This window comes from Chanodichthys erythropterus, chromosome 17 (assembly GCF_024489055.1).
Source record: "Chanodichthys erythropterus isolate Z2021 chromosome 17, ASM2448905v1, whole genome shotgun sequence".
Lineage (NCBI taxonomy): Eukaryota > Metazoa > Chordata > Actinopteri > Cypriniformes > Xenocyprididae > Chanodichthys > Chanodichthys erythropterus.
In genome coordinates, this window is record NC_090237.1 from 23,573,438 (window position 1) to 23,587,793 (window position 14,356).

At 36.9% G+C, this 14,356-nt stretch overlaps 2 protein-coding genes across 3 annotated transcripts; one reads left to right on the plus strand and one right to left on the minus strand.

Annotated features, from left to right (window-relative positions):
• Positions 1 to 4,214: 4,214 nt before the first annotated feature.
• Positions 4,215 to 8,059, minus strand: hmgb1b (high mobility group box 1b). Of its 2 annotated transcripts, XM_067364865.1 has the most exons (5): positions 7,948 to 8,059; positions 5,718 to 5,876; positions 5,416 to 5,561; positions 5,142 to 5,316; positions 4,217 to 5,038 (listed from the first exon to the last, which is right to left on the minus strand). In XM_067364865.1, the coding sequence occupies exons 2-5, from the start codon at positions 5,862 to 5,864 to the stop codon at positions 4,910 to 4,912; spliced, it is 597 nt and encodes a 198-aa protein (XP_067220966.1). In that variant the 5' UTR covers positions 5,865 to 5,876; positions 7,948 to 8,059; the 3' UTR covers positions 4,217 to 4,909. The 2 variants fall into 2 exon arrangements, with proteins under 2 accessions (XP_067220967.1, XP_067220966.1); XM_067364866.1 differs by lacking the exon at positions 7,948 to 8,059 and having other exon boundaries at positions 4,215 to 5,038; positions 5,718 to 5,871.
• A 1,425-nt stretch (positions 8,060 to 9,484) lies between these two features.
• LOC137004494 (testis-expressed protein 26-like) lies at positions 9,485 to 12,816 on the plus strand. Its single transcript, XM_067364867.1, has 7 exons — positions 9,485 to 9,680; positions 9,767 to 9,854; positions 9,936 to 10,101; positions 10,540 to 10,693; positions 10,843 to 11,019; positions 12,303 to 12,464; positions 12,593 to 12,816. The coding sequence occupies exons 1-7, from the start codon at positions 9,668 to 9,670 to the stop codon at positions 12,715 to 12,717; spliced, it is 885 nt and encodes a 294-aa protein (XP_067220968.1). The 5' UTR covers positions 9,485 to 9,667; the 3' UTR covers positions 12,718 to 12,816.
• Positions 12,817 to 14,356: the final 1,540 nt, after the last annotated feature.

Sequence of the window (14,356 nt, forward strand, 5' to 3'; positions counted from 1 at the left end):
AAGACTTAACTAATTTGTGCAATTCTCCAGCTGTGATCCTTGGAGAGTCTTTGGCCACTCAAACTCTCCTCCTCACTGCGCATTAAAACAATATAGACACGCGTCCTCTTCCAGGCAGATTTGTAACATTTCCTGTTGATTGGAACATTTTAATTATTGCCCTAATAGAGGAAATGGGGATTTTCAATGCTTTAGCTATTTTCTTACAGCCACTTTCTATTTTGTGAAACTCAACAATCTTTTGCTGCACATCAAAACTATATTCTTTGGTTTTACCCACTGTGTTTTACCCATTTTCCCCCACATTCATTAGTTTTACTTCAATGAAAGATAAGATTTTTGTAATTTTTGAAGATCAAAAGGATAAACATGCAGATTTATTTTCACAGCCTTCTTTGGTCATATTTACCAAAGGTGCATATATTTCTGTCAGGACCACTATCGTCAAAGATGATTAACAATTAGCATATACAGTTAGGATTGGCAGTATGGCTCTGTTCTGGGCAAGAACTCTCTGCGCATCCATGCATGGATAAGAGCAGGGAGAGCAGCGATAACCCCCTTAGGGTAAACAGATTAGAACCAACATAAATGTATTGCAGATATCATTAGTGTTCTTAATGATAATAATTTAATGAGACAACATAAATCAAGATAAATGACAGTCTGATTTGAAGAGGAATATCAGAAGGTAATATGCTGATAATACTGAATGTGCCTTATTTATAGGGATGCTGTGATTCCTATAGGTAGATGTGGATCAGATATATAGAAAAGCAATGCTCACCAGGGGGTGTGTCTTCCCTCACTTCAAATGAATATACAGATTTGGAAAAGGATAGCTGTGTGGACCTTCTACTACGAACAGGAGCTAAGCCCGATTTGCTAATAGATGGCTGAGCTGAGATGTTGAACCACTTCGTCTCATTACTATTATCCAACTGTGTTCTTGGTGAACTGGTACAGCAAGCACCATAAACAGTAAACCTGAAGAAAATCTGTGGGATCAAAAGAAGAAAACATTAACTTATAAATTAGCCACTGCTGAGGGGGGGGAAAAAATCAATGCAAAGGTGTGGCGCATGAAACATGGAACAGTTTCAGCCGTTAAATCCCATGACATACAGGAAAAGGCTCTTTGTAAGAGACCTTTTCTAAAAGCGGCAACAGTACACCTTGATTTGTGTAAGGTCTGTGCTTTGAGAGCTCTTGTGGGTCTCCCCTTACCACAGTATCCCACGCCAACCTGAATATGTTTCTTTATTTGGTTCCCCAGGTACCTGCCTTTGTTAAGCTCTAAAATGTCAACTTAGATCTGGACAATCTGGTATCCAATGAGAGGCTCAGGGAATAAAACGGAATGTTCTAATCCTGTTTAGCTGAACGCTCCATAAACTTCAAAGCATCAATTCATTAACATTTATTTTTTAAGAAAAAATAACTTAAGGTGTTTTTCAGTTTCAGTCCCCTTGACCCTTAACTCACTTGTTTATTCTATACATATATATATATATATATATATATATATATATATATATATATATATATATATATATATATATATATGTGTGTGTAATAAATTATATACATTTATATACATGTGTTATATGTTTACATGCTATTCATATATTTAATTAAATAGTAATATGCATTTAATAGTGCATTTAATTACATATTGCACACTACATCAATGTGTTCGCAAATGCAGACAAAGATATTAAGTAAACTGTACATATCTTGAGAACTTTCACAAAACTTTTCACAAAAAAACATTCAAAGTTTTTTAATTGTACGGGGAAAAATACTCACCGTCGCGTGCATGAGAAACATGAGATGAATTAATCCAAACTTGATCATTTTTGCTCGTATCCTTTTACCTCTCTACCCAAATATGACATTTCTCGGACATCATACATATTTGAAGATCTGTGTGCACCATCTCTCTGTCCACTGTGCAGTGTGTGGGTGTGTGTGTGTGTGTGGGTGGGTGGTAGATGTCCTGTGCTGTGACGCTTCCAGTCCAGATACACCCCCTCTCCAACTAACACCAAAACAGTAACGTCACTTAATGATTTTAATAGTTACTTATATCAAACAAAAAGCCCTACAGTTTCCATGGTAGGCTACATGAGATAGGCTACTTTATAATAGTTATGTCTCTACGCCGGTTATTTACAAGTCGGCGGGACTTCCAGTGTCTTGATGCCATATCTGTCTGTCCACTTTTAATGCGAACTGACAATGATCTATTTAAATGTTTTCCTCTCTTATGTGGCAGCCAAGAGATCTTTTGCCCTGTTTCTGTCTCCATTTGAATTCACAGGATGCCAGCATGGCACTCGCCCAAAAGGTGAATGAATGGAGAGACGCTGTAAAAGGGGAGCCACCAGGCAACCATTAAACAGGCTACAATAAAAGAAAAGTACATTTTAGAGGATATTAATCTTGAAGCAACTCTGAATTAAATATATACAGAAGTGATGAAACACGCTTCGTGAAACTTCAAACCATTTGCGGATCATTCTAACCACTTACTCGGGACTGCCAAAGTCACGTGATTTCAGTAAACGAGGTCGTCAATAATAGCGTACCTATTTCGATATGTAACGAAATGTCAATGGTTCGCCATTACGTATGTCTACATATGATTTTTACCTAATTTTCGATCAATTTTAGGCTATAAATTTATAGACATTTAATGACACATTTGTATAATTAAAAAGAAGAGTTGTACAAGCCCTACAAAAATAATAAACATAGCCAATTATAAAGACACAATATTTAATGGTAGCCTATTAGAATTTGTTAGTTGAATTTATTACTTATAATTTGAATTTATTAATTTATAAAACATTTGGAATTTGTTTGTAAAAGGTTTTTTTATTTTTTTTTTTATTTTACATGTTTGGGCTGAGCAATTGCTTGCAGTTGAATCAAAGTTTCAAAAACCTTGTTTTTCCCCCAGCAGGTTTTTAATATACCAGCTACCTACTGTATTTTTGAGTGTAGAAAGTGTTTTTTTCCCCACACCTGTCCGCATGAAATTTGTTTAATTAACGTGCTGAAATTTTTCTTCTTCTTTCTTGCATAAAAAAAAAAACAAAAAAACATAAAAGACAGAACAGATATAGAACCTCAACAGGAATTATATATATATATATATATATATATATATATATATATATATATATATATATATATATATATATATATATATATATATATATATATATATATATATATATATATATATATATATATATATGTAAAATATCTTACTCAGGACAGTACTAAACAAAAAATCCCTCTTATTTTATTAAAATAATTCTCATTTTCACAGATTCTGCAAGGGGTTCACATACTTTTTCATGCCACTGTATAAGGTCATGTGATGTCAACATGGTGAGTAGGTGAGTCTTGAGTCCTCATATCAAATGAGTGTATATTATAGTAATATTTGTCAAAAGTGCTGCTAATTCCTTTGTTGAAGCAGGTGGCTTTCTTCTATAGCCTACTACAGCAAGTGAGGCCATAGATCAAATGTGTTTAGTGTGGTACAGGCTTATTGTTAGTGATGCATCTCATGTAGGCCTAGTTGTCTTTGACATGTATATTAAAAGTAACAAGGCTTTTAAAAAAGAAAGACAAAAGTCTTGAGTTTTGCCATTGCAAAATAAATTTTAAATTTAATTCCCAACCATACTTTTTTCTGAGCTTCTTGGTTTGTACTCCTACCACAAGAGCCCCATATGTTCCTTTCAAGTAGTTTCAAATCTAATTAAAAATCTGTTTTTAGCTTCACTGCTTTGTCAAATGCAATCAAAAGGCTCTATTAACCACATTATTTAAACTGATTAGGGTTGCCATTAACCATCAACGACACCCCAAAAGCGCCCCCTGTCGGAGCTAAGTGGAATCTGCGTTATTTGTTTGTTTTCCATCTTTCAGATATTTGCCTTCAGGTCAAGTAATTACCAGTCAATTATGTCATCAAGTATTGTTTGGTTTACAAATGAGTTGTGACAAATATGAAAGAGTTAAGTGCTTTTCTCTTGTGGACTTGTGATCTTTTATCTTGAGTAATCAGCGCAACAGATAAAATTAAATTCACTTACAAACAGAACATCAGACGTCATTTCATCCCCAACAAAACTGCAGTTACAATGCTTTGATTATGTGTTTTAGAATATACTGTTATTTTTATTTTGCCCTCCCTGGCAGTAATGGTCCTTGTGGAAGACGTCAAGGTGAAACCTGAACAAGATGACATCATCTGTAGTTTAATAGTAAACAAAGCAGTTGCACATCACAGCCACAGGGCGTCGCTGCATTTACGTATTTCTTAACATACGTTCAATGCTCTTGTTCTGTCACATTGCCAATTTCAACCTCAGATATTAACTATAAAATGCTTATCAGTAGCTACGGAAGAAAAAAAACAGGACAGTTTTCTAAAAAAAGAAATGTTTACTTCAGACACATTCTTGAATGTCAAACAAAGCTGCATTCTTGTAATTAGAGTGGTATTCAAAGTACAGTTAAAGGACCTTATGACGGCAAATACGAAAAATATTTTTAAAAACTAATATGATAGTGCACTACAGATCTACATGAACCAGATAATTGTGCTATGCACCTTCAGAGAAACAGTTCAAATCATATCATTCAACCTTAAACTGTTCCTGGCAAGAACTACCACTAACGAAAAACAAAGATAAAAAACAAAATTTAAAGACTGAAGACACATAGTGTTAACTTTACAAAAGGAGAATAACACTGTACATCTTAAAAACGTCGCATATACACAGCCTAACAATTCTTGTTTCTGCTGTATTACGTTTGAAGATGTGAATCGTGTACAATTGGGTTTATGGCATGAACAAGAACCTAGGCTACATCAGTAGCTAATCTACTCATCATCCTCCTCATCTTCCTCCTCCTCCTCCTCCTCTTCTTCATCTTCATTCTCATCATCATCCTCCCCACCATCTTTTTTGGACAAGCCTGCAATTCCCTTTGTGCGGTATAGGGCAATATCCTAAAGAAGATTTTAAAAATGAACAAATAGGGCAGGTGCATTTACAAGTTTGAGAATATTAAAGAGTACTCAGGAAGGAAAAGAAAAAGAAACTGTACACTACCTTGTCATACTTCTCCTTAAGCTTCGCAGCTTTCTTCTCATAGGGCTGCTTCACCTCAGCCGATGAACTGTTCCACATTTCTCCAAGCTTCTTGGCAATGTCTCCGATGGAAAGGCCTGGGTTCTCACCCTTAATCTTAGGGCGGTAGTCACCACAGAAAATAAAGAACGCTGACCTTTCCAGAGGGAAAAACATGCATTCAAACCAAACCATTTTGAAAAATATATCTATATATATAATATATTTTCAACAGGAGTGCAAAGCTTGAACGTACGGTGGTCTCTTGGGTGCGTTGGGATCCTTAAATCGCCTCTTCTTCTCTCCCTTCGGTGGGATGTAGTTCTTCATTTCTCTCTCATAGCGAACCTTATCTTGCTTGGCCATATCCTCAAACTTACCCTTCTCTTTGGCAGACATTGTCTGTTGAGAACGAGAAAAAGCTGTCTCAAAAAGTACAAGTTACATTACAAAACAGATTTTTGCAAAGTTTTTGCCAAGTAAGCCTAAAAGCATAACATATATAATATTTATATAATACAGCAGCATAATATTAATACATGTTTTTCAGAACAGTACCTTCCATCGCTCTGAACACTTCTTGGAGAATTCAGAGAAGTTAACGGTGGCTTCAGGGTGCTTCTTTTTGTGTTCTTCACGACAGGTTTGCACAAAGTAGGCATAAGAGGACATCTTTCCCCTGGGCTTCCTTGGATCTTTACCCATCTTTACTACCCTCTGGAAAAAAGATAATCTTAACTAAATGAAAGTGACATGCTATAATCATTTTATGATTTGTATTCTTGTACAATTATTATCCAAACGCTTCCTACATACATTAATGGAGCATGTATATAACATGTATTAATATATATATATATATATATATATATATATATATATATATATATATTATTATTATTATATGCAAAAAATATATGTATGTATATATGTATTATTGTGTGTTTTTATGTATATGTATGTATATATTATATGTGACCCTGCCTGGACCTATGTCATAAGTCACACGGGTATATTTGTAGCAATAGCCAACAATACATTATATGGGTCAAAATTATCGACTTTTCTTTTATGCCAAAAATTATTATTATGATATTAAGTAAAGATCATGTTCCATGAAGATATTTTGTAAATTTCCTACCGTAAATATTTAAAAAAATATTTTTGTGAGTGGATATGCATTGCTAAGGACTTCATTTGGACAACTTTAAAGGAGATTTTCTCAAAATTGTGATTTTTTTTTGCACCCTCAGATTCCAGATTTTTAAAAAGTTGTATCTCAGACAAATAGAAAGCTTATTTATTATTAAATGTCAATTTCAAAAGGTTGACCCTTATGACTGGTTTTGTGGCACAGGGTCTCACACACACACACACACACACACACACACACACATATACATATATATATATATATATATATATATATATATTAATATTAATATATAAGTATTGTAATTATTCACTGTGAGGGACATAATTGCTCTAAAAAAGATTTCTGATGAAATGTGCAGTGAAATGACATTATTGAGATGACGATGAGATGCACAAAGACGCCTCAGGTTCACGGTGAAAGACAAGGACATCCTCCATTTCGTGAATAAAAACGCATATTTAATTATGCATTATTAATTCCCACTATTGTATCTGTATATTTACGTGTATTTCACACTAACAGAGCATCCACAGCAGCATCGACCATGAGCGGGCAGATAGATTACATAGGGCCCGCCTTAAAATGCCTAAACGGTGCAACAATAATATTTCTTCTTCCATTTTGAAAAAGCCGTCTTCATGAGAGAAAGTCCCCCTCAATTGTCTCCTCCCACATTCCTGGGTAATTTCTAGGACCTAAAATCACCGCACTTTGTCCGTTTTTCGCCCCTGTCCCGCCGCTTTCCGCTATTATCGCCTCCCCTATGGAAGAAGTCGGTCTGTATGGACACAGTGTCTGTAACTATAAGCGCAATGCAATGGGAGTTTCGCTCTCGTAAGTCCTCCGTTCAACTGGAGCCACACGAGCTCAGCTAGCAGAGCCAACATGGCTTCCTCTCTCCCTCCCTTTATGTCTGCCAGCCAAAGCCGCATACACACACAACACTGGCGCTGAGAAACAATATAATATCATTTTACCCCCTCTTTATCGCTCGAATTTCCTTGGAAAACACCGGCGTTCCCTAAAATAGACCCTCGAGCTTTTATAGGAGTTGAAAAAAGCGATGCAAACGAGCTCGGCTGAATTTTATTTTATTAGTTAAGTTGAATGGCGCTTACACCCCGTCCGTCTCCATCCCCCGCCACTCACAGTATCCTCCGCAAGCCAGCCATATTATATTACAGAAGACGGCCGCACACGTCCCGTTCAGAGAGGAAAATTCACAAAATGACCAGCACATTCCCTCGGGACAGGTAAATCTGACAGAGGTGTTATTTTAGTGTGTTTGCGAGGATGCCAAGTGACGTTACGTCACTGGCTCACACAATAACACCTCAAAAAGACCTCAAAAAGCTAACTGCTTTAGCTGGGATGGCTACCTGAAGAATATTACAGCCCATCCTATTAGAATACTGTCAAAAAATCAATCATGTTTCATCTTAAGAAGATTTTTTCATTCAGGACATTTGACTGTGTAACTAGGCGCACTGACTGACTGATTCTGACAAAGATTGGTCGCTTCGCGCTCACGAAATTACCACGCAACTACCAAGGGAAATGTGTTGTAATAAACGATGCTATTTGAAAAATAGTTCATTAAGGCCTTGACAAGCATATTTTGACAAAACTCACCAGCCTTCTCTATCTGCAGCTTCAGTGGATGCCTAGATAATGGGGCTTTGAAGTACAATAACACCGATGCGCGCTCTTCCAAGTGCGTGCAGAACCCTCCGCTCAAGAGGACACAGTATACAGCCGCGAATCCTATTGGCTACCGCCAAGTCCTGAGCGCCTGTGATTGGCTGTCCGCGCACTATAGCTCCTACGAGAGCGGAGGTGCGGTTGGATGTTCGTCGGCGAAACGTCATATTTTTTAACGGCGCGTGAATATGAAAAGCTATCCGCTGGTACAAGTGTAATAGTATATCAGACACCGTTTTGTACTGCGGTGAACTTACTGTAGCGTCATGTAAGCGCACCGTTCTCGTTGAGGTAAAGGTTTCTAATTGTATAATGAATATTTGCGTTAAACGCAGTATTTCAAAGATTTCGCAGCGCAACTGCAACGGTCGAAAGAAAAAAAAAAAAAGACGACGAGGGGGCTTTATGAAGGCTTTAACCCTTTTAAACACATTGTTGTGAGTTTTACAAAGTGCCTTAAACAAATTTAATTCTATATATTAGGCAAGGAACGTTTCAATGGCATTTCAAATTATTTTTCCCGCAACCATAGCAACGCCCCTCAAGCAAGTATGCAAAGTATTTATCACTTAATTGCATATTCACATTATGCATTAATTTGCGTGCTTGTTTTGAAATCGTGCAAATGCAAAGACTGAATTTTCCATTCAACACACTATAAAAAGTAAATTAATAATAATCGATCATATTTCTTTTAGAAACTTGTTTTATAACTCGCGATATTCCAGCTCAAGACTCAAGACTGTAAACCTGCTGCCTTTTTTATTTATTTTGTTTAAGGAAGCAATTAGCCAATATTTTGTCGATAAAATTGGCCTATTTTATGATTGTTGCTGTTATTATTCCTATTATTATTAGCCTATTTATAATTGTTGCTTTTTATTCCTTATATGTTGGCTACTACAATTAAGTCTGTACATTTGCATGCCTTATACATGTATGTTTTGTTATTGCCTACCATGGCAATCTTGAAATGCACCATATAATGTTTTCCACTGAGCGGCGCTACGCCCTAATAAAATCTAAACTCCAAAGGTTGGAGATGATTCTTAAGAAATTTACTGATTCTGTTTCTTTAATGTTAATGATTTTTAGTATTAAGAAACGTGATAAAAGGAATACAGCTCGTGGACAATTATAATCCTATTGCATGTTTTACATCCTTTGCATGGATGCCTTTTGATGTTTTATTTTGCATTTATTTAAGTCAAAATGAAATCACAGCATATACCTGGACCTTGGTTTCAATGTGCTGTCTTCTACTAACCTTTTTGGACGCTTCGCTTGACATTGTCAGCTGGTCTTTGGGTTTGCTTGCGTTCATGTGCGGCCCTGTGCCAGCAGAAAGACCCCCGCGGAGCGTCAATTTGCTCTGTGTTGTGCGTTTCCTAGAACAACGCCATCTTACTTATAACATCCGATTACATGCCATTAGCAATTCATATCAAAAGGCGAACAGTTTCTAAAACAGGTGCATCAAAAGTAAAAGTCAGGACAGGATTATTACCAGCCGTCCGATTCTCTTCTTACATCGCACTGACCTGTAAAACGACGAATATACTGGTAAACAGCAGTAACCTCAGATACTGGACACTATTGTCGACTGGACATAAGTAGCAGAGTCAGATATTTCATATCTGTGACGACAACCATGGCAAATTATGGTTAGACATGCTTATTGTGATATTTAAGTTAGTTTTCAGTGTGTTACTTAAGTATAATTCATGTTTTTCATTGCATTTTAATCTAGATGTTAACAAAAAGTGGGATGTGTATGAGACTTCTCATAAAAGAGATTTCATTTATAGACCCATCTCATCTTTTCCGACTCCAATACGGTGAGTTTCTTGTTAACCGAATTGATGCAGATGTCTGAGTTGAGAATCATCTTATTTTTTCTTACTTGTTTCATATACAAGGCCGAAAACATCTGGCAAGATCTATAGAAATTCACATGCATTGGATGATCCAGTGGGTGCGACTGCATACAGTGAAGACTTCTGCTGGAAGCCTGTGTCAAAGACAGCTTGTATAAGGTCTGCCACAGCATCAGGAAACAGAAGGAACAACCCACACCCAAGAAGGGTAAATGGCACATTTTGTAATTTTCTGTGTTTGTTGGTTTGTAGCCTACTAATGTATAATTTTAAAGCATCTGTGTACTAATGCTTGAATTAATGTCTACTAGCTGTTTAACTTCAAAAAAGCACATCAGTAGTACTGTATTTGTGTTTCATGGAAGAAAGAAAGTCATAGAGGTTTGTAAAAACACCAGAATGTACACTCTTGTAAAATAAAGGTTATAAAAGGGGGTTTTGACAATGATTCCATATACAAAACTTTTTTGGTTCCACAAAGAACCTTTGAGTGAACATCTTAATCTGAAGAACCTTCTTCCACTTTAATGAACCTATTGTTCATTGGAAAGGTTCTATCGATTCTTTAATAAACCATGGATGCCAATAAAGTACCTTCCTTTTTAAGAGTAGGCCTACCATACTTTTTCTTTCTTTTAACACAAAGGAGTTCATGGTGTGGAGGCGTAGTGCAGATCAAATTAAACACTTTGATGGTCGTTCCTCACTTCAACTTGCGTTGTCTGAGAAGGAAATCCAAAAGGCTCTGAGTGCCCAGTACAGGTCGACCTACAGGACTGATTTTCTTGGATTACCTCAAGGTGAGTAATTACTGCACAGACATTATACGTTTATACTCTGAAAAGCATTTGAATCTTATTTAACATCAAGGTCTAGTGGTTCCAAAGATTGTATATCTTATTATGACTGACACATCTCAATGTCTTGTTGTATTCTTTCTGAATCACAGGAATTTTGAAGAATCATGCAATCTTTGCACCTTTAAACCACAGTCATGTTGTCAACTACTATACCCAGACTGAAATGAGGCACAACTACCGCCCGCCCAAATCAAAACTTGAACTTCTAGGGAACAGTTCTCGCTATGGGTGCAATAGGCTGCATGGTATAGCAGCGAAGGGTATTGGTAAGCTTCTGCAAACCTGCAACATTTCTGTTTTAACAAGCCTAAAAGACCAAACTACTTGAAGACAACCAACCCTATTGGGTCAGTATTCTGGACACAATGCAAAAAACAATGTAGACTAGACATGCAATGAATTACAAGTTTAATTCTAAGTTTATTATACGTGTAATAAGAGTTATTCAGTCGGTTAGTTGACAATTAAAAGGTACACTTTATAATAATGCAAAATCAAGATAAAAAGCATGCACACCACCAGAAAAAATATGCTCAAAATGGGTGCCCGACCAAAAAAGAAAAACAGGAAAAAAGTCGGCACACCAAAGCTCCGAAAAATAAGCGAAAATTTCTAATATAAGACTCCCACTTCGTTACGTTTCGAGCACACAGGCTCTTCGGAGCTGTGGTGTGCTGACTTTTTTCTTGTTTTTCACACTCTCTGGGCTCTACTAGAATAGATTTTCATGTTCAAAGAAATATATATATTTTTCACATTTTTTACTTTGTTGCAACACCTCTCTTTCCAGTCAGTAACACTCTATTTACTTCCTGTTTCTATGTGCTCTGATTGCTCAGCTGGACCAGTGTTTTGTGATTGGTCAATCGCTTCAGGCATGTTTCAGAAATGTCACAAGCTTCAATACACAAGTTAAGCCCGGAACACACCAAGTCGGCTCAAGTTGGTCCTCGTCGGCTTTCTTTCGGCCGATTCGACATGTTGAATTAGCTCGACGGTCAGTCGGGCCATCAGATCATTCTGATTGGCTGTTCAGCTACTGCCACCTGCTGGTACGGAAAGGCATTTCTTCTTCTTACGCAGGCGCAGAAGGGACGTGCTACTTGGCCGCTGGGTGTCGAGTGTTGGTTTGGTGTGTCAGGGCAACTTTGGACCCAGACGCTGCCGACGTGAGCCAACCCCGCAGTCTGCTTTCGTTGCCACTAGTTTGTTGGCGTCGGCTTGGTGTGTTCCAGGCTTAACTCAACCAGGCCACGACCTTTTATTTTACATATGCCTTGGGTGGAAACTATTTATATGAGGAACGGTGTGATGTGGACATTCCTGGAAGACATTTCAAGAGTACAATCGAGGCGTTTCAGGGAGTTCAGAAATTGGTACTTTGTTGCTTTGCAGACATTATCGTACACAAACAGCAACATTTACACACTAAAGAAAGCTGAAATTGTAAAAAAAAAAAAGCATAATATGTCTTCTTTAACCAAACACTACTACACCAGTATGACACACAAATTAGAGAAGAATGACACTCTTTTCTTTTACATTTTAGTCCCTACAGTGATTCACAGCCACATCAACAATCAGGAAAACAGAAAACTGCAGACCACCTACAATAAACATTTTGGAAGCGAACATACAGATATCTCCTCAGTGCTCAAATCAACCTCACCTCAGACATTTCAACAGATTTGTAAGAAATTATCTGATAAAGGTGAGAAAGAGTGATGCTGTATCCTATAGAGATCCTACGGATCTTGCTTGAAAAACTTACATAAATATAATTCCTATTATTATTCCCAGTTATTTTGTTTAGTGTTCTTTATTTTTGTCTTTTACCAGAAAAAAAGGATGCGAAGACATCACATATAACCTCTTCTCATGGATGTAAGGTGAAGAATACTGGTGTATTCATGCAAGCCCCTTCCACACTGGAGAGGATGTCAGCCTGGCCTGGGCCTTTATAAACATGTTATTTTGAACCATGAAAAGCTATATGAATATGTGTGCATTGTTTTTTAGGCTTCTGATTTTCTTCCAGGAGACAAAACACTCTTAATATAATGATACTGCCTTTATTCATCTTTGATGGTGTGCTTAATAAAACTCTCGAAGTAAACTGTTAACAGGCATAAATCATTTTTACTATACACAGTTTCATTTTTTGTTTTGAGATTTGTCCAAGCCACATTTGGCAAAAATAGATTAAAAAATATCATTAATCATTTGTCTCTTGAGAATAATAAATCTCTTGAGCACCGTTGAGCAGATTCGTAAACACCTCTGATTGGCCATTGTGTTCACACGCTCATCAGATATGTCTGTGATTGGCTGCAATCAAAGCACAGGAGCGATTGAAAGCATTTGGGAGTATTTGAATTTGAAAGCGTGATCGTAGCATTTGAAAGCAGGGGTCTATCAGTGGACCAATTCCCATGTGTGTCTGTAGCGCTCAGTGAAGAGCGTCATTGATGTCTATTTACAACATGTTTTTGAAGCGTTGATCATTGTAGCTAATCACAGACAAGTGCGTGAACACAATGGCCAATCAGGTGTTTACAAATCCATTCAACAGTACTCAAAGCATCACATTTTTAAAATTTCAGTACCTACTATTGAAGTCAGTACTTTTGACAACACTATTATAAAGAAATAGTAAAGGTATAAATCAATAATGACAGGTGAACTGATACATTATGCAGAGCACAAACAAAGAGGTAGAAATATGCACAGCAAGGTGTAGAAAAGAACCGACAACAACGACAAAAACTATTTAATTTCACTTGAATCTAAATACCACAGATATCTTTCTCCTCAAGTTTAAATTTATTGAAAAACAAAGAGAAAAGTTTTCTTCCCTCTGAAAAAATGATGAAAATCAGTTTAGGGCGAACAGGCGTTTCTACTTAAAAGGCATTTTTAACATCATGCAATTTAAATGCGGCTCTCGTCATCACAATGAATGCGTAGCCACCCCACTCTGTTTTGTGTATCAGGTAACCTGAGACTCAGGTGTGCTGTGTCTCTAAGCTCCTTGCAAAACAAGCAAGCAGTCTCTAAAGAGAACAAAAGCCAAGCCGCGAAGACGAGATACTGTCAGATCTCTCCAGTTATGCCGCTAGGCAGGAAAATTCGGGCCTCATCTGCTGGAGCCCAACTTGAGACCCATAACAAGCCCAGGTATTCTGCTTTATGCTTTTTATTTATCAATGTCTTGACATGGCTTCCAGTTCCCATATTCAAGTATTTAATTAGCTCAGCACTAATTTTAAACAGGTCTTGATACAGAGACTAATTTGTTCTGCTTCATGACTTCCATCTCAGTATGAGGACAAGTTTTTGTACCACATTGGTATTCAGTTATTTTCCAGCTCCTGACCTTGAGTGTCACACTTCCTGTTGTTTATAGTGTTTACTGTTGCCAGGGAATATGGATAATGCTGGTGCCATGCTGGAACACCGTACCAGTTTGTGTCCTTGAAGATTAATTCATTTATGTTTTGACAGACAAATTTGAAGACATTGCTTGACTCTAATTTGATTTGACTTAATACACTCCTGGCTCTTCTCCCTAAAAAAAAAAAAAAAAAAAAAGGCAGCTTTTTT

Coding starts and splice junctions, on each gene's coding strand:
- LOC137004494 (XM_067364867.1), top strand. Junction 9,855..9,935: donor TCTTTTCCGACTCCAATACG/GTGAGTTTCTTG, acceptor TTCATATACAAG/GCCGAAAACATCTGGCAAGA. Junction 10,694..10,842: donor TTTTCTTGGATTACCTCAAG/GTGAGTAATTAC, acceptor TCTGAATCACAG/GAATTTTGAAGAATCATGCA.
- hmgb1b (XM_067364866.1), bottom strand. CDS start 5,864: ATGGGTAAAGATCCAAGGAAGCCCAGGGGAAAGATGTCCTCTTATGCC. Junction 5,562..5,717: donor AGTGTTCAGAGCGATGGAAG/GTACTGTTCTGA, acceptor CGTTCTCAACAG/ACAATGTCTGCCAAAGAGAA. Junction 5,317..5,415: donor AACGCACCCAAGAGACCACC/GTACGTTCAAGC, acceptor CCCTCTGGAAAG/GTCAGCGTTCTTTATTTTCT.